Below are 24501 nucleotides of genomic sequence, written 5' to 3'. Positions count from 1 at the left end.
TGAGTAATTATCATGATGCACCTTTGTGTGGTTTTGTTTGCGTCTATTATGCTCGAGGTTCATTCAGCTTCCTGGAACTGAGTTGATTGTTTTCATCAAAACTGAAGAAAAATTGTCTATAATCTCATTAAACATTTTTTCTGTCTCTCTCCACCCTCCTCTCCTTCTAGGATTCTACTTACATGTATGTTAGTCCTCTTGATATTGTGCTATGGGTCCTCGAGGTTCTGTCAACCTTTTTCAGTCTTTTTCCTTTCTATGCTTCATAATGGATAGTTTTTATTGCTATGTCTTCGAGTTCATTGATCATTTGTGCTGTAGTGTCTAATATCCTTTTAATCCTATCAGTGAAATTTTCATTCCAGGTATTATATCTTTCACCTCTAGATATTCCCTTTCATTCATTCTTTTTATAGCTTCCATTTCTCTCCTCATTTAGTTCAAGTCTTCCTTTAAATTCATGAGCATACTTATAACTTTTATAATGTCTATCTTAAGGTTCTCATCTGCTAATTCCATCATATCGTCATTTTTTAGTTTGTTTCTGTTAACTAATTTTTCTCTTGGTTACGGGTTACATTTTTCCTGATTCTCAACATGTCTAGTATTTTTTTTAACATCTTTATTAGAGTATAATTGCTTTACAATGGTGTGTTAGTTTCTAGTTTATAACAAAGTGAGTCAGTTATACCTATGTCTCCATATCTCTTCCCTATTGCATCTCCCTCCCTCCCACCCTCCCTATCCCACCCCTCTAGGTGGTCACAAAGCACTGAACTGATCTCCCGCTGCTATGCAGCTGCTTCCCACTAGCTAGCTACTTTATGTTTGGTAGTGTATATATGTCCATGCCACTCTCTCACTTTGTCACAGCTTACCCTTCCCCTTCCCCTTCCCCGTATCTTCCGGTCCATTCTCTAGTAGGTCTGCATCTTTATTCCCGTCTTGCCCCTAGGTTTTTCTGACCTTTTTTTTTTAGATTCCATATATATGTGTTAGCATACGGTATTTGTTTTTCTCTTTCTGACTTACTTCACTCTGTATGACAGTCTCTAGGTCCATCCACCTCACTACAAATAACTCAGTTTCATTCTTTTTTACAGCTGAGTAATATTCTGTTGTATATATGTGCCACATCTTCTTTATCCATTCATCTGTTGATGGACACTTAGGTTGCTTCCATGTCCTGGCTATTGTAAATAGAGCTGCAATGAACATTTTGGTACATGACTCTTTTTGAATTATGGTTTTCTCAGGGTATACGCCCAGTAGTGGGGTTGCTGGGTCGTATGGTAGTTCTATTTCTAATTTTTTAAGGAACCTCCATACTGTTCTCCATAGTGGCTATATCAATTTACATTCCCACCTGTCCAGTATTTTTTTTGATAGGATGCTAGATATTGTGAACGTTACATTGTTGGGTATCAGATTTTGTTGTCTTTTTTAAAAGAGGGTTGAAGTTTACTTTGACAGGTTAATTTTCCTGTATATCAGATTGATCCTGATAAGGCTTAAAAAGAAATGGTTTTGTTTAAAAGTTTTTACTGAAGTTTAACATACATACATAAAAGTACACATATCATTTGTGTACAGCTTGATAAATTCTTGCCCACGTACTTGGCACTCAGATCAAAAGCCAGCACGTTACCAGTATCACAGAAGATCTGTCTTGTGTTCCTCAAGGCTTGATTTTAAGCTGTGTTAGGGCAGGGCTAAAATCATCTTTACCCTAGAGCTAATCTAGACTACTACACCAAGGCATGGCCTCTGTGGGTCTCTAACGACTGCCTGAGTGATCAACAAGATCTTACTCTGGCCGGCTGGAGCTTGAATGGCTCCTACTCTTAGGAGCTCCCCTCTATACACGGGCAGATCAGCCTACAGAAGGTTAGTGAAGGGGACTCAATTCAGATTTTTGCTGAGTAGCTCCCTCCTATCTGGTACTCTGACCCACAAATTTAAACCACCTCTCCCTCAAACTCAGATCTCTACCCCCTTGATTCAGCAAGATGGTGTGCTTTGCTGGGGAGTCCCCTCTGGCAACAGGGTCCAGAAAATGCCTCAAGGCAGAAAGCCAGGGGGATCACAGGCCTCTTCTCAATTGCTTCCTTTCTCTCAGGGATTATATTCCTGCACTGCTTGTTGTCCAATACGTGAAAACAGCTGTTTTCATATTTGCCCAGAGTTTTATTTGTAAATGGAGGGAGGAGAAATTCAGTTCCAATTATTCCATCATGGCTAGAAACAGAACAAAGGCCTCTTTTAATAAAATTTCCAGCATGGATGCCATGTTTTGCAACATTTCATCTACCAAAATAACCCAATCCACATGTCCCTTCCATCCTTCCATCTATCTATTCAGTGGCTGCTACATCCCTCGGAAACAAAGATGAATAAAACTTGATTCCTGCCCTCAAAGAACTCACAATTAAAAGAGAAAGCCAGAAATGTGTAATAAATTATACCGCTGGATGGTAAGTATAATTTTATAAGCAATATAAGGGTTTGAGAGGACAAAAAGAAAGGTACGGTCAAATCTACTTGGAGAGGTCAGGGAAGGTTTTTACAGACTTAGGTTTAGCCTAAGTTTTGAAAAATGAGTTTCATTTTTCATTAGTGATTGACAGATGGGGTAGGACATTTGGGACAAAAGAAACTGTATGCAAAGTATAAAGTCATGAAACAACATGTAAGCTTGGGAGAACTACTAATTCCAAACACCTATAACATAGGGTTTGAAGCAGGGACAGGAAAGAGCTAAAGTTATGGGAAAAAAATGGGAGGATCCTATCATAAAGGAGGGCCCTGCATGCCATGCTAACCATCATTTGCATCCGTAATTCATCATCATTGACTACCACCTACAGAGCTCAGAGGATAACTGCTTTATACATATTATATTCATTACATTTAATTCACACAACCATATATTATAAGGAAACTAAGGCTCAGAGAGCTTACCTAATTTTGCCCAAGATCACATGATTAGTAAGTGAAGAAGCCAGAATTTAAACAAAGGTCTGATTCCAAAGCCAACAAAAGAAACTTGCCTCTAATCTGTAGGCACTGGGAAGTTATAGAAGGATGCTTTTGTTTTCAGAACTTGTTTTTTGTTTTTAAAATTATATTCACTGATGAAATGGTTTTCAGTAGGAAGAAATAAAGTTAAATTTATGTTTTGGAAAGGGCTCTCTAGTACATGAGGAAGAAGGGCTGGAGTCTGAAGAACCAGTTCAGAGGCTGAGGGAAACAGTACAGGAGAGAAATAAGAGCTTGGACTAGGTGGTGTTTAGGAGGGATGGAGACAAGGATTTGGGAAAGTTTAAGAAGCAGAATCTGTCAGATGCAGTAAACAAGTAGCTTTGGCAAAAGGGGAGATTGTGAGGTCAACTGTGGACATGCTGATACACTGAAAGGACCTGGTTCTGTACCACGAGCAGAGGATGCAAAGGTGTACCGGACAAACTTTCCCCTCTCAAGGACTTGACAGCTCATGTAGCCTCAATGAAGGCAAGCACCTTTCAACACTAGATGGGGTGGACATCATCAGCGCCCCGTGCTTCAGCCCCAACAGACACTGGCTCTGCTGCCACAGGCCCAGCATCCAGATCTGGGACTTGAAGGGCAAGGTCATTGTAGATGAACTGAAGCAACGAGTTATCAGTACCAGCAGCAAGGCACGGCTGCCCCAGTGTGACTCTCTGGCTTCGTCTGCTGTTGGCCAGACTCTGTTTGCTGGCTACACGGACAATCTGGAACGAGTGTGGCAGGTGACCATAGACACCCACTAGAGATATATGGCAGAGCTTTAAAAATAAAAGACTGGTTTTCTGAGTTAAAAAAAAAAAATCAAATCTATGAATTCCACTGAAACACAGTAAGTACTATATGGACCATATTCCCTCCTCACTACTATCTTGGAATCTTTGATGAGTCTAAAGCCCCATTCTGGAAACAACTGCTGTGGAACATTCTCACCCTCCACAAACCAGCTTGCAAATGGGAGGTCCTTTTCATGTGGGCTGAGAACTGTTAGGACATGGAGGGAACCAACTGTCCTCTAACTCTGGCTGTAATTATTGACAATGATTTTTATTAAGAACAAATGCAGCACCATTTATCAAACACTGACAAGTGAGCACGGTGTCAAGCACCTGATGAACAGCCCCATCTCACTTACCTGCCACAACGATCTAATGACAGGCCTAGCAGTCCTCTTCTGAGGATGGGAAACTGAAGCTCAGAGAGGGAAAATAACTTGCTCAAGTTTCCTTGGTTCCCTGAGGCCACCTCACTGATCACCTGAAAGGCATCTTGGAATGCGCCATCTGCAGGAAGCCTTCAGTGCCCTCTCCCTGGGCTCCTCTGAGCCTGATTCCTATTTTCTTTGTGGCCCCTGTTACGCTATACCCTGAGATATATGTGATTCACAGGTCTGTTTCCCCCACTGGAATATGCTATTTGAAGGAAGGGACTAGATCTGCTTCATCTTTGCTATTTGATGCCCAACCCTGGCTCAGAGCACTGCATATGGGATAGTCAGTCCACTCCATGGTTTCTGAGCCATCAGTCACTCATCTTGGGCTGCCTGGGGCCCCTGGCCATTCCTTGTACTTCAAATACCCCAGGCTCACTTGCCACATTTATTCAGCACTTACAAGGTCCATACCTAAGACACCCATGACTTAAAAGGAGAACTTTTCCACTGAAAGGGAACCGGAATAGAAAGCTCAAATTCCTTGGACCAAAAAGAACTCAAATTACAGCCCAGAGGCCCTGAGACACCAACCACGTACCCTGTCCTGACATGATCAACAGCAAACCTCATAGGGTCTGGCACTTGTATTTTTCCTACGCTGTCATCTCTCTCTGCCTCAGAGTGGGACCGTGTACACGGACTGGAGACAACACGGGCTGGGTGTCATTCAGACTAGGCTCCGATCGCAGCTCTGCCCCCACCAGCCGTATGATCTGTGGCAAGACACATGCTCCCTGAGGTTCTTTTCTCCCTCACCTACTCCATGGGGCTAGGATGCCAACTGAGTGAGACCCCGAATGCAGAAGGCACCTAGGGGGCGGCGGGGCTCGGGGGTCTGTGGAGTGACAGAGCTGGGTTCACTTCTTGGCTCCCCCTCTTTTTAGCTCTGTGAGGTAAAGTGAGGATAAGAGAAATACCTTCCTCAGAGTTGTGTGAAGAGTAAATGGGAAGTCAGTGATGAGTGTTTAACACACAGAAGTCAATGAATTGTAGCCACTATTTAATTACGGCACAAAGGACACATCCTTACAGAACACAAAGGACCCCCCAAAATCTCACAGTGAGTTAAGAGCAGAGGAGTCTGAAACCCTGCTGCAAACCATTCACCAACAAGCAGCAATCTCTCCCAGACAGCTAACCCCCAAGTGCCACTGGGACTCCTGGCAGTAATGCAGCGGCAGTGGCCACCTGCCACCACGCAAGCCCAGCCGCGCATCAGCACACATGGCCAGGAACACCCACTCCTTCCAGTCTGTAAGCCAGTGTGACTTTACAGACTTTCTCGCAAGCAGAGTTTTGGAGGCCAAACCACAAACATCAGAACTGTACTTCCCAGGGAGCCCCGACCCTCCTCATCCGTATGAACAATGGGGGAGGCTGGGTCTACTTCGAACAGCCACCCACAAGGCAGCTCTGGGTGGCAACATGAGACAGGTGTGTGGTCAGATGTCAGTGTGGCAAATGTGGCAGCCAGTTGCTTTTCGCTAAATAGGCCCACCTTCTGTCTAGACCTGAGGTAACTAAGAAAGATCTAGGGTGCGTGGAGCCACATGCAGAGCGCTGGCAGTAGACACCCCGCTGCGTGGGGACAGCTGCGTTTGACGATGGCACAGGAAAAAAAACGTAGGTCTGAAGTGCCCCAAATTGCTCACACTGAAGCCCTTCCACCCGCCTTCAGTGGGGTTACCCCGGGAGGCTGTCCTGCTCTCTGGACATGGCAATGGCAATGAGGATGGCAAGACCCCCAGGCTCCACAGAAAGAGGGGCCGTCTAGACCCTGGGGTCACTTCAGATGAGGGTTATGAGAGCAAAACAAGACTAAAAAAATGAACCACCTCCCAACTTCCTTCACTGAGACAAAGGTTCCAGAGGTAACAGAAACCAACCGCAGTTCTTAGGCTACAGGAAAACCACAGCTGTATCCATCCCTTCTCCTCCCCAAAGGCATGTTCACGTCCACTGCATGAGCTCCCGGGAGTCAGAACTCAAGGGCTCATTACCCACCACGTCATTCGGGAGGCTCTGGAGGTCATCAAAGGGGGTTTCCAGGGTGTTGGTGTCCACATTCAGAATCACGACATCATCCAGGGCCATGTTTCTGACTTTCTGCAAGTAAGAAAAAAATCCAGAAGAGAAAATCATTGAAGCCCCACGAAGACACAGACATTTCTCTGGCTTTCTCTGGGAAAGGGGAGTAGGGAAGAAAAGTGACATTTGACAAAGGTATACTCCGCGGCAGGCTCAATGCCAGGCAGTTCACATGTGTGAGGCCATTTAACTGTGACAAAAACTCTGTGAGCTTGTATGGTCATCCCCAAGTCCCAGGAGTGGAAAGGGTTTCAGAGACTAAGTTAACATGCCCTAGGTCACACAGCTAGGGGGAGAGATCTTTACACCCCAACATGATTTATTTTCCTATATTTTCAAATTAAAAAAGAAGAAGAAGAAGAAGAAGCTGAAGTCTAAACCTCTGGCTCCAGGAACTCTGATATACAGCTAGGGTCTTATGACAGCCCCATTCAACCGATCCCCTCTCATTTACCAAAGACTACTTGCCCATCTCTGTCGGCTCCTGGCATTCTGGGGTATGGAATACGTTGTACAGCCTAGTGTTAACACATTAACATTTCTCTTTAACATTAAGTAGAAAGGTCACACTTTCAAACTGGTTCCATTTTCCATAGAAATCCAGCTAGTGAATCATGGCTCCGAGGCTCTGGCCATAACTCGTTATTCTACTGGTACAGTAGTAGGAAGGGTAAGGGAGACTTGTGCCTACTAGGTGCTCGTGTTTGGTGAGAGGATGAAGGTACAGTATGGAGAAAAGAAGAGCCCACCATCTGGGAGCAACTGTCCATCGTCTGTAGAAGTATAAGACTGTATGTAAGCTAGTTTTCAATCACACTGTTTACCCACCGCTAGAATCCATCTCTACTTCCCTCCTGCCTACCTACCACTTCCAATCTCATTCAATCCTCTTACCCCATCATATATCAAAGCTCATTTCTTTAGAGTCTAGAACCTTCATTTTGTCCTGATTAAGCAGAAAGACCCATTTGCTAATGCCCTGGAAATGGACAACAATTAAAGTGTAGTAGATGCCTACTAGTGCTTGCTCTATGTTTTACTTACTAATTCTCATTTAATTCTTATCAAATCCTGCAAAGTGCACACTATTACCTTCATGTTAGGTAACTTGAGGAAAATGACGTTCAGAGAGGTGAGGTGAGTGGCAGAGGTAACGCAGCACCGGCCACCTCCACAGCTCATGTTCTTGCACTGCACCTCAACCTCTTCGTCATCAGACACCCCCAGTGAAACTGACCTCTGCCATCCTTGTTGCTCTGAGCCCTAGCACCCCTTTGCCTGCCTGCCTCCCCCTGCTGGCCCCAGGAGCCCCCTCCCTCAGGGGCTCATCAGTTTGGTTCAGCACTGCATAATAACCAGCACCCAACAAAATGATTGGCACGGGCTTCCCTGGTGGCGCAGTGGTTGAGAGTCCGCCTGCCCATGCAGGGGACACGGGTTCGTGTCCTGGTCCGGGAAGATCCCACATGCCGCGGAGCGGCTGGGCCCATGAGCCATGGCCGCTGAGCCTGCGCATCCGGAGCCTGTGCTCCACAACGGGAGAGGCCACAACAGTGAGAGGCCCGTGTACCACAAAAAAAAAAGAAAAAATGATTGGCACTTGGTAAGGGCTCATTAATATCGGTTGATGTTTGTTGTCTCAAATCCCAGCCTCTAGGACAGAATTTTCGTACCTAAGTAAACATTTTGAGATTCTTCCCAGCAGGAGGGTTGGAACCATGCTGGTCAGAAGCCTCCCAGGGTTGAAATAACACTCCCAGAGGGCAGGATCCTGGAACCCCTCCACTCAACAAGACCAGGAGCCTCAAATTTCTTCTGCTGTTGACTTTTCCAGCGGCTAGTCAGTCCACAAACCTATCAATCAATTCATACATTTACTAAATGCTTCCTGTGGGCTGAGAGCCGCAGGGGTGGGACAGGTTTGCCTACTTAGAAGTTTATTCTTTCCTCCAAACCCCAAAACTGATATTAACTGACTGCTTTATTCACAGGGTAAAAAGCTATCAGCAAACAGCATTGATAACTAGTGTTTCACAAAGCACAATCCCATTTTACAGTTGACAACATTAAGCCTCATGGTGAATTGTCCAGGGCTCCTTAGCTGCCTCACTTTGCAGTCCGACAGGTTAAATACTTCGCAGTGCACGAGCAGGAAGTTACAAAACAGCCTCAACAAGAACCTTTTTCACTTACATCACACTTCAGAGCTCTCAAAGTACTCTCACACAGATTCTTTCATTTTCAACAGCAGCTGGAGGTGAGGGATCACCATTTCAGAGACGAAAAACTGAGGCTCAGAGAGGTGAAGTGGCTTGCCCAAGGTTATGTGGCTACTAACTGGCCTCTTCATCTGTAAAATCGAGAAGATAGCTGTGACTGCTCACCCCACCCCAGCCCTCTTCCCCGGGGCTGCTGTGCGAATCAGAGGTGGTGTGTGCACAGCACTGGGCACACAGTAGGCCTCACAGTCGCTATTATTATTGCTTTTATAATATACACGTCACCCACGGCCAGTCTGGAAACTGTAGCGGCAGTGGCCTAAGGGCAAAAATCCTCTGGCCCCTCTTGGTAACTGCTGGGCTCTCACTTCAAAGGCTGAGACTGGCGCTGGACACGGAATCGGAGAAGGGGCCACGAGGGGCTCCGGAACTCAGCCAGTGACTCCAGGCCTTGAGGACTGAGCTGAGGGTCGCTGCACCTCACAATCGCCAGTTTTGCCTCATCTGACCTCCAAAGAGCTCCAGAGAGCCCCAAACAGATGGGGGCAAGGGGCCCGGCCATTGGAGAGAAGCCTCGGTCTGAAAGGCCCAGAGACAGGGCTGTTGATTCTGGACCAGAATTGGGTGTTGTTTCTGCGTTCCCAGTGGGGGCCCAGTGACACAGACCAGCCCTTGTGGGCTCTCCACGGCTGGGCTGGAATGGGCTTTTGATTTCTTCCCACTCCTGGTTGGAGGACTTGCTGCTTAAGCTGTGTGGAGTGTTTACTTTTTGAACAATGGCAGCAGGCTGAAGAAGAGGAAAAAACCTGGCTCTTTCTTCTGACTTAGCAGGCCAGGGTCCCCTTAGTAACCAAAATGCCCGTGCACCAGGCTCCAGGAGGAGCTGGGTCGGCACAGTTTCCTCTCATAGGACAATGCTGCCCTCCTGGTGGTAAGGCCTCTTCCAAAGGGGCTGGCGGGGACTCAAGGGCCTTCCTGAAGCTCATGTTCCCAAGGAAAGAATCGGAGGCCAGCTTGGCCGGATGGTGCCCTATCCCTGAAAGGCTCAAGGAAACAAGAGGAATGAAGAAAGGCAAAAAACAAAACAAAGCCCCTCAAACTGGGGGATGGAGTGGGCGGTGCTGATGGAGAAGGAAACTGGGCCATTACTGGGTGACCGCATTTAACCCTGACCATGCTATGAGGGAGGTATCACCAGCTCTGTGGTAAGGAGGAGGCTCAGAGAGGTCAAAGAAACTGGTCCAAATCACACAGCTAGGGAGTGGCAGAGTTGACTTCTGAACCCAGTCTAACTCTTCTGAAGATGTCCTCAAACCAGTTGCTCAGACTGCAGAACAAGTATCTATGTAGGGCATGCAGCTACACCAGCACCCTGAGGGCTTGCTTTCTCTCACGCAAAATGACACGTCTTTTGTATCATAAAAATTACATATGTAAAAAAAAATGGGAAAGACAAAAAAGTTCAAAGAAGAAAACTGTGGTTATCCTAATCCCTCTACCTGGAGATAATGTTTTGGTGTATTTCCTTCCACAACCCTCTGCCCCAATCCCTACTTTTTAAAACACAGCTGAAACAATTTGTAATGTTTCTTTCTGATTTTCTCATTTATTACAATATAAGCAATATTTCACTTCATTAAAAGCTTTGTAAAGATCATTGCTAATTGCTACAAAATGTTCCACTTCATAGAAACAAACCCAATTAAGCCCCTTTTGTTGGCTATTTCCAGTTTTTCAGAAATTATTATAAATAATGTTGTTGTGAAATCTGTAGGCATAAAGCCTTGTGCTTTAGCATGGTTTCCTAGAAGTGGAATTTCCTTTCCACTTCTTAAAGAAATGTCCCTCTCAAATCCGACTTTGAGAGAGATATCTTTACTTCCAATTATTTTAAAGTCATTTTATCCACAGCTTGTGTTTCCTACTCTAAGTGAAGAAAAATCAGCAAAGACACGAGCAGATGTCAAAATAGTCCTCCAAAAACCCTACCCAATTAAAACACTTACTAGTACCGCAGCACACCGAGACAGCTCTCCGGTAGCTCGTCCCACCAACACATTCCCTCTCTTTTTAGTTACAACATATGCCAAAGCTCCTGCCAGCTGCAAACCCTCCCCCCACCAGACTCTATAGGCTTTTTCTCAGAATGAAAAAAAAAAAAAAATGATACTGACATGCACACCGGCTTTCCAAATGGCATTTCTTACACAGAGAAACACACAAAAATGGCACCTTCCCATAAATATTATTAATCAAAAATGTCTTTCCCTTTATACTTTGTCACGGACAGACTTAGTCTGACCTCTGCCTTTCGGGACAAGAAAGGGAAAAATCAGAATATGGGAGGTGGTCAGGGCGGCTGAATGGATACAGGCTCAATCTCATAAATTCTCCAGGTTTTCATCTGTAAAATGGGGATCACGATAGTACCCACCTCATAGAGTTGTCGTGAGGATTAGATAAGTGAATGTACATAGAAGAGTTAGCAAGACTGCCAGGACATCCATAAGAGGCGTTCAACCAACAGCGGCTCTCTTGCCCGTCCGTCCCGTCTCCCTCAATGTTTCTCGGAACCTCAGTGGAGACTGGCTAACCTTACCCCAAAGGGCCCGAGGGAGCAGAAAGTTTGCCTTTCCCCATGGTAGCCTATGGTTTACTCCCACAACCAGAAAAATACATCAATCTAGAGTCATTAATACAGGCATTTGACTCCTTCCCTGGTCTGTGGGTTTTTTGGGGCCACCAAGACAGATCTCTGTATTCTCAGCTCCTACCTCAAGATTTGGCCCACAGCAGGCAATTTATGAATGAATGCATGAATGAACGACAGGAAGTAGAGCCTAGAGAGGAAGCCCACAGGATCCGGAAGCCAGTCTGTCTGAGTTCTCACTTAGCTCCGCCACTCACCAGCTGTGTAAACTTGGGTATTTCACTTCATTTCTCTGTGCCTCAGTTTTCTCCTCTGTATACAGTGCTTACACCTCATGCGTGTGAAGAGGATTACATGGGTTAACATTTTTAAATCATGTAGACTAGTGATTGGCACATGAGAAGCTCAAGATAAAATAAAATTTAAACAAAAATGAATGGGGCTTCCCTGGTGGCGCAGTGGTTAAAAATCTGCCTGCCAATGCAGGGGACACGGGTTCAAGCCCTGGTCCGGGAAGATCCCACATGCTGCGGAGCACCTAAGCCCGTGCGCCACAGCTACTGAGCCTGCGCTCTAGAGCCCGCGAGTCACAACTACTGAAGCCCACTCGCCTAGAGCCCGTGCTCCGCAACAAGAGAAGCCACCACAATGAGAAGCCCGCGCACCGCAACGAAGAGTAGCTCCCACTCACCGCAACTAGAGAAAGCCCGTGTGCAGCGACGAAGACCCAATGCAGCCATAAATAAAATAAATTTATTTTAAAAAACCCCAAAACACTGCAACAAAATATTTTTTTAAAAAAAAGGATGGGGCTTCCCTGGTGGCGCAGTGGTTGAGAGTCCACCTGCCGATGCAGGGGACATGGGTTTGTGCCCCAGTCTGGGAAGATCCCACATGCCGTGGAGTGGCTGGGCTCGTGAGCCATGGCCGCTGAGCCTGCGCGTCTGGAGCCTGTGCTCCGCAACGGGAGAGGCCACAACAGTGAGAGGCCCGCATACCGCAAAAAAAAAAAAAAAAAAAAAAAAAAAAAAAAAAAAAGAATGGTCTTTTGAGGGTGATGGAAATATTCTATATCATTATTGGTAATGGTTTCATGAATGTATAAAACTCAGAATTCATTGAATCGTACACTTTAAATGGATGGTTTGCTGTGTATAAATTACAGCACAATGAGTTGATAAACATATTAGCGTTATGTCCAGAACACAGAATAAAGTCATAACAGACAGCGAAAAATAACAACGCATGAATGATGGTGACCAAATGCCACACGACAAGGTAATTCTGCCCTGAACCATCACCAATGTAAATTCTGATTTGCAGCTGTGTTTGGCTCCCTGCTTCCTTCCTTTTTTGTCTAGCCTAAGGTTTTTTAAATTTTTTTTCTACTCATACCCTTCTAGGATAAATATAGAATCCAATGCCCATGATATACATCCCTATGTAAAAGTGGGGTCCACTTGAGGATCACTATGCCTTCGGTGTATCTTCTCGAGTCAAGAAGATTCTACTGAACCTTACTTTCTAAAGTTGGTTGTATGAAAACAATGGGTCCCCTCAACTCCTGTGCTAAGATATAAAGTATCAGCTGTACCTTTTCAAACCACACCCGTCCTCTGCACAGATGGGGCTCACCCTGCCTATCCAGGGAGGGGATTGGGCAGCTAGTGACAAAAGACAGGATTTAGAACCAGGTCATAAAATGAAGAGCAAGGACTCGTGCTGGTGATGCAATCCAGGGGATCCAAAGAATGGTCAGAAGCATGTGCTGTCTCCCTGGCTGAGGAAGCCGGGGGCTGGAGGTGAAGGAAAGAAGCTGGTGCTGGACCTTGAGGAGCAGAGGCCCAGATCCACCTCCGCTGCCTCAGCTGAGAACGGGGGTCCTTATCTTGTATGAGAGTTGTTGGGGGGGGGGGGGGTCAGTGAGGTGGCATGCATGGAATAAATGAGCCAGCACACGGTGAATCTCTTCTGTTGTCCTTTCACCAGGACCATCGTGAGGGCAGAGCTATGTCTTATTTGTCTCTGCATCCCTAGTGCCCAGCACAGTGCCTGACACAGGGCAAATGCTCATTAATTGGAGAATGAATTAAATATTGTGGCCTCTCACTCTACTGGGAGGCAGGCCTGGCACAGATGTCAATGTGAGCCCACATGGACAATGTAAGCCCAATGTAAAAGTCTGCACAAGGAAGTGTGATGGGAGTAACAATAATAATGACAATGACAATAATCACATAAAATTATCATGATTAACGTGTGTAGAATTAATTCACAGTTGACATAGAAAGTAAGATAGGCATTACCATGGTAGCTTAAGACGTGAGTTCTGGAATGAGACAGCCAGATTCAAGCCTTGCCTCAGCCACAGAGTTTCCTTCAGTTAGTTCTTCACTTTTGAGCCTCAGTTTTCTCATCTATAAAATGGGGATAATACTACCTACCGTCCAGCTGTGTTTGGAGGTTTAAGCAGGATAATACATGTAAAGAATTTAACACAGTACCTGATTGCAGTAAGTACAATGAATGGGAGGCTCTGAAAAGCGAGTTTCTATCCTTGCGATTTGAAAGTAGGATTAGAGTTCCAAGACTATACGAATTTGAACAACTGATTTTCAGACTAAAGGCAAAGGCTAATGACTCCACTATTATGATTCTGTGCCACTGAAAACTACCACCAACCTATTGTTTTTTCCTGGCTATGTCTCAGGGACATGAGCACATTCTCTGGAGCCAGACTGCCCGAGTCCGAATCCCAACTCCGCCAGTTATAATTGTGTTACCTTGGGCAAACCCTTTAACCTCTTTGTGCCTCAGTTTCTGCATGTGTCTGATGAGATTAAAATAGTACTGACACCCAGGATAATGGTTACTCTTGGGTCAGAGGGAGAATGACTACAAGGAGGCACAAGAGGGGCTTCTGGGGGCTGGTAACGTTTTGTTTCTTGATCTGGTGGTGGTTACATGGCATGCCTGCCTTGTAAAAACTCACCCTGTTCTATACTTTGGATGAGTGTACGCTTCCCATAAATCTCATACTTCAATGAAATGTTTAGGAAAAGCAAATAATGTAGATTTCACTGGATTGTTATGGTGGTTAAATGAGTTAATATACGTATAGTACTTAGAATAGTGTCTGGCATATAATAAGCACTGGGTATTGACTATTATTATTATGAAAACAACATAGCAATAATTCTATGGATAAAAAGGATTCAATCTAGAATATATCTGTCAGAAAATTTGTTTGCAAAGGTAGACCCTTCCCGGACACCTATTGCTTCTCCAATCAGTCCTGTCCCCTTCTCCAGTTGAGGAGCAAAGCAGCAATATTATTGGGTACCTTCCGAGGGACATTTGCAGTCCTGAGTCAGCCTGCTTTGGGAGAGCAGCAGAACTGAGTAGGAGTCAGATTGGGCTTTGAGTTTTATCTTCTTTAATGCCTACTTACAGGACCCAGGGCAGGTTATTTAAACACAGTTGAACCTCAGTTTCTTCCTCTATAAAATGGGGCTATGACCACGTGCTACATAGGGTTGTGACAGGATTAAGTAAAAAGAAAAAAAAATGGAAAAATTCATTTTATACCTATGTGGCCATGTTCCCATCTGCCCAGGGTACTGGTCTTGGCTACAGGCAGGACCGTGCTCAGTCAGGGAGACAGCACATGCTCCTGACCATTCTTTGGATCCCCTGGATTACATCACCAGCACAAATCCTTGCTCTTCATTTTATACAGGCAGGCCTTCTCCTTGCTGGAGTGACCCCTGAGGCCTGTAAGGAGTCTCCTCTCCTATGGCCACGCCAGCACCTAAGGCAGCACCTCTGACACCAGCATCTAGACCACCAAGCAAAGGGCACGGGTCTACAATGACTTCCTGCAAAGACACTTTGCTTCAAGAGGATGCATCATCCTCTTAAATCAGAGCATTACGAAGTCCACAGAGTGCTTTGCTTTGGCTCAGAGAAAGTCCAGTGTTTGTTTCTCTCTGAAAAAGGCACAGTAATATGGCTCCTGGCATTACAGTTTATGTCTCACTTAAGTATGACTTCTTGGCAGGTTTTTTTTTTTTTTTTTAAAGTTTTGAAAGGTAGGGAATATGGTTAAAACAAAACCAAAAATTACATCTTCATAGTTCGTCCATTTAAACTTTACCCTAAACGACTATTGCTGGCCTTCACACAGTCCCCTCTTAGGCTGCCTATACTCCTGGTTACGTGTGGACTGAGGCACAGCTAACTTCCCAGGGGCCTGCACGGCCCGGAACTGTGTTACACGCTCCGCATCCATCACGTGCCTGACGCCCACAGTAAGAAAATGAGAGCTGCTAGCTGATGTGCTCCTCCCGCGGCCCAGCCCTTACATGCCGTACCATTTAACGCAATCCTCACGACACCCTGTGAAGAGACAAGGAAATGCAGGGGCAGAGAGGTGAAGTAACTTGTCCAAAGTCCTATGGCCTAGCAGCAGTGGAGCCATAGCAGTTGAACCCAGATGGACACCAAGAACTCTGTAGTATCCAATGCACCTTACTAACTGCTCTGACACGTTGTTTCCATCACAAACATACTGAGCAACTGTAATTTAATAGATGTTTGTCAGGGACACACCAAGTGGCTTGATGGTTGGTCCGGACTCCATTAAAATTCTCAAGGGAGAGGGTTTCCTATGGAATACTGTACCCATTGGATGGATGAGGACACTGAGGCTAAAGAGATTAAACAGATTGTCCATGTTCTCACATGCTTGTGAGAGAAAGGATTTGAATCTGGGTTCTCCATGCCAACGTTCTTTCTTTCCACTATACAGCCCACATCAAATGTACTCAAATGCATGCGCATGTATATGAGAACATAACAAAGAACAGCACGGGGAGCTGCTGGCCTCCTAGGAGGAAGGGAAAGAGAAATCAGAAGGAAAGTGGAAAGGACAAGAAGAGGAAAGGCAAATATGCAGGTAGTCTAAACTCTCTATTCCCTCCTGAAATCTCAGATACACACAGAGGGAAGAGTGACATTTTCCTTCCCCTCCTCTGGCCCCAAAGGTCACTGAGCTGCCAAGCAGTTGATAAACGTAGTGGCTTTTCTTTGGAGCCAGGAGTCACTGATTTGCTCCTTCCTGCTCTGCAAAATTAAAAATCTAAGCCTGACAGTTCAGAGGACCCCTGAAAACACTGCTGGAATTTCCCAGTGTGCTTTAAACAGAAACAGAAGCTTGGCAGGGGAGGGAAGTGGTGTAAGCACCTCACAGGTCAGGCCAAATCCACTCCTCACAAGGTAGTAAGCACTGACTCTCATTAACAAGTCCAGAGATTTTCAACCCAGGTCAGCAAAGGGGCTATTTCTTCAGTAGTGCTTTCCCTCCTTTCCTGACCATCCATCCATTGGACATTCATTCATTCACCCATTTAGTTAGTCATGTCAAACTGATGGATGACTAAAACATGATCTCTAAACTCAAGGGGCTCCCGGTCCACTTGTGTGTGTGGGAGTGTGGGTAGGGCGGGGTGGGGTAAATTATAATCAATAAGAAATTATAAATCAATAAATTATAATCAATAAGAAAAGGCATAGTCATATGGAGTGGAAAAGATCTCAATCTGGTGGAACATCTCCATTCACACAGAGCTTGCCCAGCTGCCTCCTCAGGATGGTCATGGCCCAGAGCTGCAGAGTCCCAAGGTTGGTGTCCTGGCTCACTCACTTACTAGCCAGGTAGCTTTAGGCAAGGCCCTTTGCCTCCTCTAGCATCAGTTTCCTTCTCTGTGAGACTGGGTCTTGATCCCCACCTTCAGGACTGTTGAGAAGATTAAAAGGAGTTACGGTAGGACACGTGCTTCCTAAAGGGCCAGCCACAGGGCAGAAGCTCAGTCAGTGCCAGCCAGCCTCCGTCTGAGATTTTGGTTCTGCCAGCTCTGCCAGCTCTGGGGCTCACTCTACACGTCCACCCAACACAGCACCACCATCCACTCTGGCCTCCACTCTGGCCCCCAAAATGGAGGGGTGAGCCCATGTGCACACCTGACACTGCTGGGGTTTTGCCCCAAATTGAAACACCCTTCCTACTGCTAGAGATTCAGTTTCCACATGTGTAAAAAGAGGACAAGGAAGGTGTCAACACCTTTCACCACTGCTGCAAAATGCAAACGAGAGATGAGGTGGCAGAGCACTTGGTAAGATGTGAAGATGGCCCAGACATGGATCACCATGATTATCTCCATCCTGCAAAAGCCTGCTCTTCTACGAAACCTTCCTGACTATTCCTGCTCCCACAGCAAGTGGCCTTCTTTGGTCCTAAGCAAGTACAGTGGGCAACACATACTTGGATCCTCAATTAAAACCTGATTAGTGATGTTTCTAATTGTTTCATGTGTACCTGTCACTTTTCCCTTAAAGTAACTGGTTTAACCATTCTATATTTACATACACTGCAGTAACACTCACCACTGTCATCTATAAAATATCGAGTTTGAAAACACTATATTTTTAAATACCTGATTTCATTTGATCCTCATGGAATAGGCGTTATTATTCTCATTTCACAGAAGAGAAAAATGAAGCTCTTGTTCCAGGTCCAGAGTAATAACAGAGCCAGGACCTGAGCTTTGGACTGCCACTCCCCAGAGTCTGGGCCCCTTCTCTCTGTGGAGCCCCGTCTACATTCCTGGTTTAGCAAATACTGAGGACAGTGACCAGATCACATATTTCTTTTGTAACCTCCATACACAGACTTATCATAGGCTAGATATATAATAACAAAAAGACCCTAAAGGCAGGGTCTTATTATTATTATTTGTACACACTAAAATATTTCACACAACAAAATAATTGGGTTTGAATCCTGGTCCTGCTAATTATTAGCTGTGTGACTTTGGACAAGTTTCTTAACCTTTCTGTGCCCAAATTTCATCATCTGTAAAGCAAAGCCACCACTTCTATAGCACAGACTTGTTGTGAAAATTAAATGATGAGTGTAGTGCGTCCAGCAGTATTTCAAAAATAGTATCCATCCAATTTGAAATGACGAAACTTGAATTTAAGAGTTTCACTTGGGGTTTAAGGGGATGTTGATTCCCTAGTCCCAAAATGGTTTGGAGTCACCCTCTCATAAAATAGGGCCTTCCTTCCTCCCCCACAACTGCCACTTGCCATCATTCATTCATCACAAGCACAGCAAACCTGGACTCCCATCTCCACCTGCCTTTTATTTGAAATGTCAACTTTTAAAGAGTGGAGAGGTTGGAAACCCAATTTAACAAGCATGCTGAAACATTGTTTATTGCCCCCATAAACATGGCTTAGGGAGAATTACGGACTTAATCAGAGTGAACTTATCTCCCAGTGAAAAGGAACACTTTAAATTTCAGAAATGGCACCTTCACTGTGAAAATCTCTTAACTTTTCAAACAAACTACAGGGGGTCTTAAACATATGGGCAGTAAAGGGGCAGCCGTTACTGTGATTTGTCTTGCCCGAGAGCCAAGGAGCCCTAAAGGTCCATAACAACTTTAAGATCTAGGAAAAATATTTGGAAAATCATATTCAGGAGACATGTCTCTCAAAACACCTGAAAGGTCTGCTGAGTGGGAAGTAATATCTGTATAGTTGCTTGGGGCTGCCTAAAAGAAAGGACCCTGTGGTCATTAGAACAGGGCCTGTTTAATAAGCAGCAGCACTGGGAAAGCTCACCTCTCATCCTGTTTGTACGATTAAGCATTTAGCAATAGGCAATATTTGGGGACCAGCTTTTCAGAAGAGAGGTGCCACATAAATCCCAAAGGCTGCTAAACAGTTTGTGTGATTTTTTTTTTCTTTTTAAAAAACATGAGGATGAGGTCCTAGGAACCCCAACTTCCTAATTTGAGGGAGGCTTCATTAAGGCTGCTCTGATCCTTCCAGGAAAGGTTTTCATAAAGATGCCCCATTTTGCAGAGAATGTATCAGCCTGGCTGCCAGAGGCAGGAAAGGCAACAGATATAAAATTTTATTATTTCAATGCCCCAGTAGCAGCCAGGAGGACTTAATGAAATCGCCAAGATTTACAATCTGAAATAGCTATTGCACAGACAGATATGGTTAAGGAAGCTGTGCCTTCTGACCTTTCAACCCTTTGATCCTCACACAGCAGGTGGCCTGGAGCCCCCTCCTGGGCATCTTCCCTCTCTTCCGACACTGCTGAACCTTGATGTGCAATAAGCCTGACCCTACACAGGTGACTCTCACAGTGCTTATCACCAGCAGCTGCTGCTAATGGAATGGCCCAAATCACTTGGCCTCGAGATTCTAACTCAGAGATGAGGGGGAGAGGGATCTGCTGTGCAGTGTCCAAACGGTGCTGAAATGATGCCCAATAGTTCAGCCCCAAGTCCAGTTGTTTGGAAATGCTTAACGATGTCATTACCAAAAACTGTCCTAGAAATGGAACTCTGGTCTCCTCCGATTTATACTTTGAGTTAGAAAAAAAAATCACCTTTTAAAAATAAATCGCAAAGCTCAAAAAAAAAAAAAAAAAAAATCAACCCCGAAGTCCCAAATGCATCTCTCAGAACTTCCCTAAAACCATGTGCAGCAAATTTATACCAATGAAAATCAAAACAATTTTTGGAAACCTAAAATTGACTGTTTTCAGTTCCATGAAATTTCATTTAAAAAACCCCATATGCCAAAATGTCCAAATTCTCTTATTTTTAAAAATTGGGATGACTTCCAAAATCATAGCTATCTTTTTCTTCCTTTTTTTTTCTTCTAAAGCTAAGGATGGGTAATGTGCATATGTACTTATCAAGCTTCATAATTTAACCCGTTCGGTCAGTACAAAATACTTTCAATAAAATGCTGAAGAGGCAGGATATAAATTTATTACCACTGCATCTTTTAAAACAATTGACTCCCAGGCACCAGGGTTTAACAGATATTCTGTTTGGTTAAGGACATGTCCAGAAGTCTAGGCAGCCCCAGTCTGAAGCTTTTAGTTTTTGTCAGGTATTTGGGTTTATGGAGGAAAGGATTTTAGGCAGGGCACATAAACCATTCTGTGGGATGTTGATAACGTCCAACTTCACTGCCACTGTTGATCATACTTAGGAAAAGCCCTGAGCCCATGCCTTTGTTTGTAAACAAAAATAGTACGGTGGCCCCATTCCTTACCTGCAATGGCCTGAGCTTAGGTCACAAATGTCTGAACCCAATGGGCAAAGAAAAAACCCACTTCTTTTGTAGCCTAAATGGCATATATTTTAAATATTCAACTTTAAATTCATTTTGAAATCAGCTGAGAATCAGACAGTATGTAGAGAGAGGTTTATAGGCTCCAATTTTAGTCACACTTTTCTCTATGGATGTTTAAGTTTAGTACGGAGAGCAGTTTATGGAGAAATCAGTTTAGTAAAGGGAAAAAAAAGGAATAGTTACTATATCACAGTTTGACCACTTTGTATAAAATTATTATTAAGTGCTCTTCTTCAGAGATGCCTATTGGAAATACTTTATTAATAATAATAGCTACCATTGGGTGAGGGCCTACTAATGTGCATGGAACTTTAGCCATATTATTTCTGATTGTCATCACTTTGAGGCAGGTGACCCCATTTTGCAGATGGAGATGTTAAGCATACACGCACAGATGCTCGGCGACTTGCCCAAGTTACAGAGGGACAAATAGTGGAGCTCGGATTCAAACTCAGGATCACTGCCTGCCTTCTCAGCCCTTGGTCCAGCCACATTTTTCCCAACAAAAGCAAAACAAACAAAACAACAATATGCAATAATTTGTGCAGAAAATGCCAGATTTCAGCTTGCTTACCCATTGCCGTGGCCCATTTAAAGGCCTTCCGAGTCAATTATTTTAGGTCATTAAGAGGAAGTTTAATTTGGTTGACAAACACCCCTACTGTGGTGACCTCACACATCAACAACAAACGTCTCACGGTCACAAACCTGTACCATGAGTCTGCTGAGCATGGCGTTAAACAAAACCACATGTGCCCTGATTCCAAGTGGGATTTGACTAGGCCAAGGGCGCCGCTTTTCAATCATCATGCTGCTGGTCTCTGAGCGCCCACAATGGCCCCGCCCCTAATCACTTGCAAGGAGTTTGAAAAGAAGTCACCAGTCCCATGTGGCTGTATTCAGTTGAGAGTGCCTTTAAGCTAATGTTGATTTAGAAAAAGTCACTCAATAAAAACTACAAAAGGAGGCTGAAAAAAAGGGCAGAGCCAATTTTAGGTAGATGTCTCAGCTTATTTTAAAGAAAATTTACCAGTTCTACACACACATAATACTGATAATCACTTCCATCTACTTGGCGCCTACAACGTGTCAGGTACCGATTTTCTCATTTACTCCTCATTAAAAAACTCCTATGAAGTGGAGAATCTACCCAAGGAGTCTGAAGCTCAAAGAGACACCTTTACATCCCCATCTGCAAAACAGGAGCACCCCTCACAAAGGCGTGACAATGAAAAATTATACAGCTCAAGTGCCATGTATACTGGTAGAAGCTCATTCAATGGTTGATATTATTATTAAATATTTCCAATAGGCATCTCTTCAGAGGATAACATAATAGTAGTTTTGTACAGAGTGGTCGAACTGTGAGATTTAGTAGCCGTACTTTTCCCCCTGCTAAACTGATTTCTCCTTAAAACAAAGGAGCTTGTTTAAAGTCTCCCAGTAGCGGCGGACCTAGAATTTGAATCCAGGTCCCCATGATTCTAGAGCTCAAGAGCTCTTCCGCTCTGCTCCACAGCCTCCTGCATGCTGCTCCTTGTGTTAATCTGACAGGAATTTGGTTAGTTTAAGCTCCTCTTAGTAACAATTTAGAAACTTTGGGTCTTCTTTGAAGTCAGTTTTAACGTTGCTAAATTGACTGGCTAAGTGATGATAGGAAAATTGGAAAACAAAAGCATCAATGATGGTTTCACATTTTCTACTGGGACTCTCCCTCATAAATTACTCAATTTTTCTAATCTATAACAGAGGGCTATCTCATCTCACAAGAGAACATTTCAGTCACGACAAATTAGACTGAAAATGTACTGACTGCAAGAGATACTTAAATCAGCCAGAAGTACTTGTTCCCTTTGATAACATAAATTACTACTAGGGCTTTAAATTGTTTCATATTAACTAATTCCAACATTAGGCTAAGTGGCATTTAAGAACCACACATTCTAAAAGCAGACGCCACATGAGGAGGAGAGAGCTTCCAGGGGGAATCCATCAGGCGAAATCCAGAACATTCTTCAGGCCCTAAGTTGAACAGAGCTGCTGAATTTTCACTCTGAATGCACTGGATGTGACAGATTCACATGTGATATCGCTTGATAACAGCACGCTAAGGAAATTCCAGCAAGACCAAGCTACTGTCCAATTACTTTTCTCTTTATATAATTAAGCAAGCGTCAGGGTTTCATTGATCTAAACTTTGTCTCTTGTTTTTACTACTCACTATGAAGAATAATGTTTGGTAGAATTTTTTAAAAAGCTCTTTACATCCATTATATCAGTTAGTTCTCACAACTCTCTGAGATGGATAATATTACCTTAATTTCACTGATTAGAGAATGCAGCCTCGGGGAGGCTAAGTAACCCAGCCCCAGTCGCAAGTGTACTCAGAGCTTTCCTCTGGAGAAATATGAGGCTGCCAGACGTGAGCCCTCCGTCCCCTCACCACAGTGCTCAGGGCATGGCCTGGAGCCCACGCCGAGAAGGAAGAGCTCAGGCAAAGGTCCTGGGAACCTCTGCCGGGACTGCGGCAGGGTTAGGCGTAACCCACACAGCCTGATCCAGGGGCTCTGGGGTCTGACAAACCCAGCACAGCAGAGGGACCGGATGCAAACTACTTTCTCTCTCTCAGCCTCAGCTTCCCCATTTGCAAATATGGATGTCTCCTCCTTGGCAGAGAGATTCTTAGGATGTGCAAAAGTGAGAACAGGTACAGCACCGGGCACTGTGTCTGGCATGGAACAAGGACACAGGAGACGGCAGTTTCTTCCCAACCTTCTCCCTTTCTTGCTAAATCTCTCCCCATGAACCTATGACTGAAACTACCAGGTGGAATTTTTCATGCAAATATCACCATCTTACAAAGCAGGACTTTGATTACTTATCACTAACAAAGAGATCTCACATGGAGTTTCTCAATTCTCGTGAGAACACATGCACAAGTCACCACCTATACCTGCATATAATTATGGCTGAGAGTTTTGCATGAATCACAGTATTAACAAGGGCAAACTACATCTTACACTGTCTACCTGTGGAGTCCTGTGACGAAGCAAAATGGTACAATGGTAAACAAGAAACACTCTTCTACACTGACCGTGAAACTTAAAAAAAATAAACATAAAAAAATGAACAAGGGATTAAAGACTTCCTATGCCAGAGAAAAATGAAAAGAAAAAGCTAGTTAAAATGGCACCAGTTCAGCTGACAGCAATTCAGGTTCTTTTTAGAGGTAAAGGGGAAAAAAAAGTTATTTTTCTTTGTCTGTAAATAAGCCAGTGCTGTTATTTTGTGTAAAAGCTCCACAGTTAAAGCATTGCAGACACAGACGAATATGGCCTCTGCATCCCAGAGACGGAGAGGTGCTTCAGTGTGGACAGGGATGTGTCCCTGGAGCGGTGGCTCAGCGCTGCCCCAAGCACTTGGTGCATCTGTAAAACCAGGCTTCCATGCGCTCCCGCTGAGCCTTCCTACGTAAAGGATGGTGACGAAGAGAGGAAAGCTGTGAGCTGGGCCTGTCTCCTCATGCCCCCATCACATGTCTCTTGAAATTGCATTGGTGGGAGAGGTAGGTAGACCCCTGTGGTACCTGGGTCTCACTCCCCTGTTCCTAGTGCCTGGAACTTAGCATTTAGTATATAACCTAAATTTATCCTCTCAAACTGCACTGTAAAAAGATTATCTAATTCATAAAAAGTACTTGGAAACAGAGAGGAAACAAAAATCTAGTAAAAATGGTGCTTGAAACCTCAAAGTAAGTCATCACTACAAACACCTCTGCCACAGTTTGGTAGTTTGGTAGCAAGGAAACCATTTGGAAGCTTGGGTTTGGGACGCTAATACATCTGAATTTTATGTACATGGTTGTGGTGTGTAATTTTTTTTTTTTTTTTTTTGTGGTATGCGGGCCTCTCACTGCTGTGGCCTCTCCCGCCGCGGAGCACAGGCTCCGGACGCGCAGGCCCAGCGGCCATGGCTCACGGGCCCAGCCGCTCCGCGGCATGTGGGATCCTTCCAAACCGGGGCACGAACCCGTGTCCCCCGCATCGGCAGGCGGACTC

General features: G+C 44.6%; 1 protein-coding gene across 9 annotated transcripts in view; it reads right to left on the bottom strand.

The window, feature by feature from the left end:
* Window positions 1-24501, bottom strand: part of DENND1A (DENN domain containing 1A) — a 542106-nt gene that overhangs the window by 176212 nt on the left and 341393 nt on the right. For all 9 annotated transcript variants that reach the window (XM_027104912.1, XM_027104915.1, XM_027104916.1 and 6 more), the window contains one exon: window positions 6263-6364. In XM_027104912.1, coding sequence (XP_026960713.1) covers window positions 6263-6364 — 102 coding nt within the window. The remainder of the gene's footprint in view (window positions 1-6262; window positions 6365-24501) is intronic.

The sequence above is a fragment of the Aethalodelphis obliquidens genome, unplaced genomic scaffold (genome assembly GCF_003676395.1).
Source record: "Aethalodelphis obliquidens isolate GAN/ISIS:26980383/991018 unplaced genomic scaffold, ASM367639v1 scaffold7, whole genome shotgun sequence".
NCBI classification, from domain to species: Eukaryota; Metazoa; Chordata; class Mammalia; order Artiodactyla; family Delphinidae; genus Aethalodelphis; species Aethalodelphis obliquidens.
Note: the sequence above shows the minus strand (reverse complement) of the source record. Positions and strands in the feature narration are given on the sequence as shown.